Below are 2292 nucleotides of genomic sequence, written 5' to 3'. Positions count from 1 at the left end.
GGATTGCAAACGACGAACTTGAAAAATTTATGCTAAACTTTTTAGAGTGCACAAACCGTGACGTTGCTCTTTTAAGTAATCAGGAACTTGTTCGGAGGGCCCACGGACATACTTAAGTGAATATTGAGCAAACTAATGGGGAGTGCTCGAGTAAAGGCACCTGCCATCCAGTATTTGTTCCCTCGCTGGTGTTTTCATTTGCGCCTCCGATTGACTCCTCCTTTTTCTTTTGCAGTCCGTGTTACTCTTATAAGATTAAATTTGGAAATACAGTTAACAATAAAGATTAGCGAAAAAACTGAGCAACGACGTTTCGGTGTCATCCTGGCACCATTTTCAAGTTAAAAAATATTTGTGCGAAAAGTAAACTAATTTATACCAATGGTAGAGGTGCGAAATTGAATAAATTAAGATTAAGATAGTTGTTCAATGTTCATGTTCATTCCAATGAGGTGTCAAACACTGGTAATGAGTTCAGTGTCTGTTCAAAGCCTAAACAAATACTTTTGCGCGAATGGAGTCTGACTGTGTGTTAAGGCTCGGTTTCTTCTTGCGAATCCACAACATTTCGTGGATCAAGCAATCGAACTTTCCCTGACATTTCTTTAGGGTCTTAAAGTTGTTAGTCAGGTCACCAACTGTATCAACTCGGTGTTCATTTTGAAGGTGTTTTCCGATGGCGGTAAATCGGTGTTCCTCAATGCGCTTGTAAAGATGACGGCTAGTGTAACCGACGTATTCTGCATCACACAGATCACATATATAGTTATAAACAACGCACTGTTGATTGATCAAAGGTGGTTTTGGCTCTTGTACTTTGAGATCATCGCCAATTTTACGGCTTCTGAACACCGGCTGTAGTTTGTGATCAAGTTTATTACTCAAGTCCGAGAGATGTTTCTTTACTATGTCCGCTGATTTCTGGTCTTTAAAAGGCAGGACAATGCGGTAGATATTCTCTGTTGGAGGCGTCGATCTTGTGTCTGGTGACATCACTGAATTAACGAAACGGGTGATGGTGGAGTTCACAAGAGAATCTGAGTACTTGAGGTTAGAAAAGATCAGTTTAAGGCGTTCGCATTCTGTTGAGAATAGTTCCCATGTTGAGGACAAGCGGTAAGCACGGTTTAACATGGTTTTAACTAAAGATCTTTTATAGCGGTTGTCGACATGACTTTGGTGGTGTAAGAGGAGACCAGTGTTTGTGGGTCTACGGTAAACACTTGTTACCAGCTTGCAGCCCTTCTGGCATATTTCAATGCCGACAAATGGTAGCTTACCGTTAGATGCGATCTCCATGGTGAAGGATATGGATGGATGACAGTTGTTCAAAGTCTTCAGAAAGGCTTCTGCGGTTGGTATGTCTTTCATTGTGGCTAGTGTATCATCCACGTAGCGTCTGTAGAAGTCTGGCAACTTGTTCTCGTTTTGTAGCTTTTCCTCGATAGAACAAAGAAAAGTATTGGCCATTAGGGGACCCAAAGGAGAGCCCATCGCTACTCCATCAATTTGTTGGTAGAGTTGACCGTTAAATTGAAATAGCTGGTCCTTTGTTGCTACTGACAACAGTTCAATTAGATCAGCTTTGCTGATATTTAGATGGTGTGTTTTGTTGAACCAGTTGTCAACAAAAGCTCTATCAGCAAGGATCTCGATGGTTTCTTGTAGTGGGACGTTCGTAAATAGCGAAGAGACATCACAAGATACTAGGATGTCAGATTCGTTGAGGCTCAGATTGCGAATCTCATCAGCGAAGGAAAATGTGTCAGATATTGTGTAGCTGTTGATCGACAGGGGCTTCAGTTTATCGTCGAGCCATCTCGCGAGGGCGAAGTTGTAAGTACTTGTGGCGGATAGAATGGGCCTCATCGCCAGTTTTTCTTTATGAGTCTTTGGCAGACCATAAAGATGGGCGAGTCGTGATCCTTTCGGGCAAACTGAGTCGGCAATCTGTTTTGGGAGAATTTTGCGCACGGCAGATTCAAGGTGTTTCTCTTTCTGCAGTAAAGGGTGGTAGTTTTTACCAGTGTTTGACACCTCATTGGAATGAACATGAACATTGAACAGCTATCTTAATCTTAATTTATTCAATTTCGTACCTCTACCATTGGTATAAATTAGTTTACTTTTCGCACAAATATTTTTTAACTTGAAAATGGTGCCAGGATGACACCGAAACGTCGTTGCTCAGTTTTTTCGCTAATCTTTATTGTTAACTGTATTCCGTGTTACATTTTGAAAACGTATTGTGGCTCTCTTTGTGCTCCATTTTAGTTTCCTAGTACTATCCCT

The 2292-nt window shown here is 41.3% G+C and overlaps 1 protein-coding gene across 1 annotated transcript; it reads right to left on the bottom strand.

The window, feature by feature from the left end:
• Positions 1 to 252: 252 nt before the first annotated feature.
• On the bottom strand, positions 253 to 2002 carry LOC145468401 (uncharacterized). Its single transcript, XM_081452096.1, has one exon. It carries the CDS (start codon positions 1867 to 1869, stop codon positions 493 to 495), a length of 1377 nt encoding a protein of 458 aa, XP_081308222.1. The 5' UTR covers positions 1870 to 2002; the 3' UTR covers positions 253 to 492.
• Between the last annotated feature and the right edge of the window lie 290 nt (positions 2003 to 2292).

This window comes from Orbicella franksi, chromosome 14 (genome assembly GCF_964199315.1).
Source record: "Orbicella franksi chromosome 14, jaOrbFran1.1, whole genome shotgun sequence".
Lineage (NCBI taxonomy): Eukaryota > Metazoa > Cnidaria > Anthozoa > Scleractinia > Merulinidae > Orbicella > Orbicella franksi.
This window is presented reverse-complemented; position numbering and strand designations above follow the sequence as displayed.

What these genes read in the sequence shown, in the direction of transcription:
- LOC145468401 (XM_081452096.1), bottom strand. Translation starts at nt 1,869, where the DNA reads ATGAGGCCCATTCTATCCGCCACAAGTACTTACAACTTCGCCCTCGCG.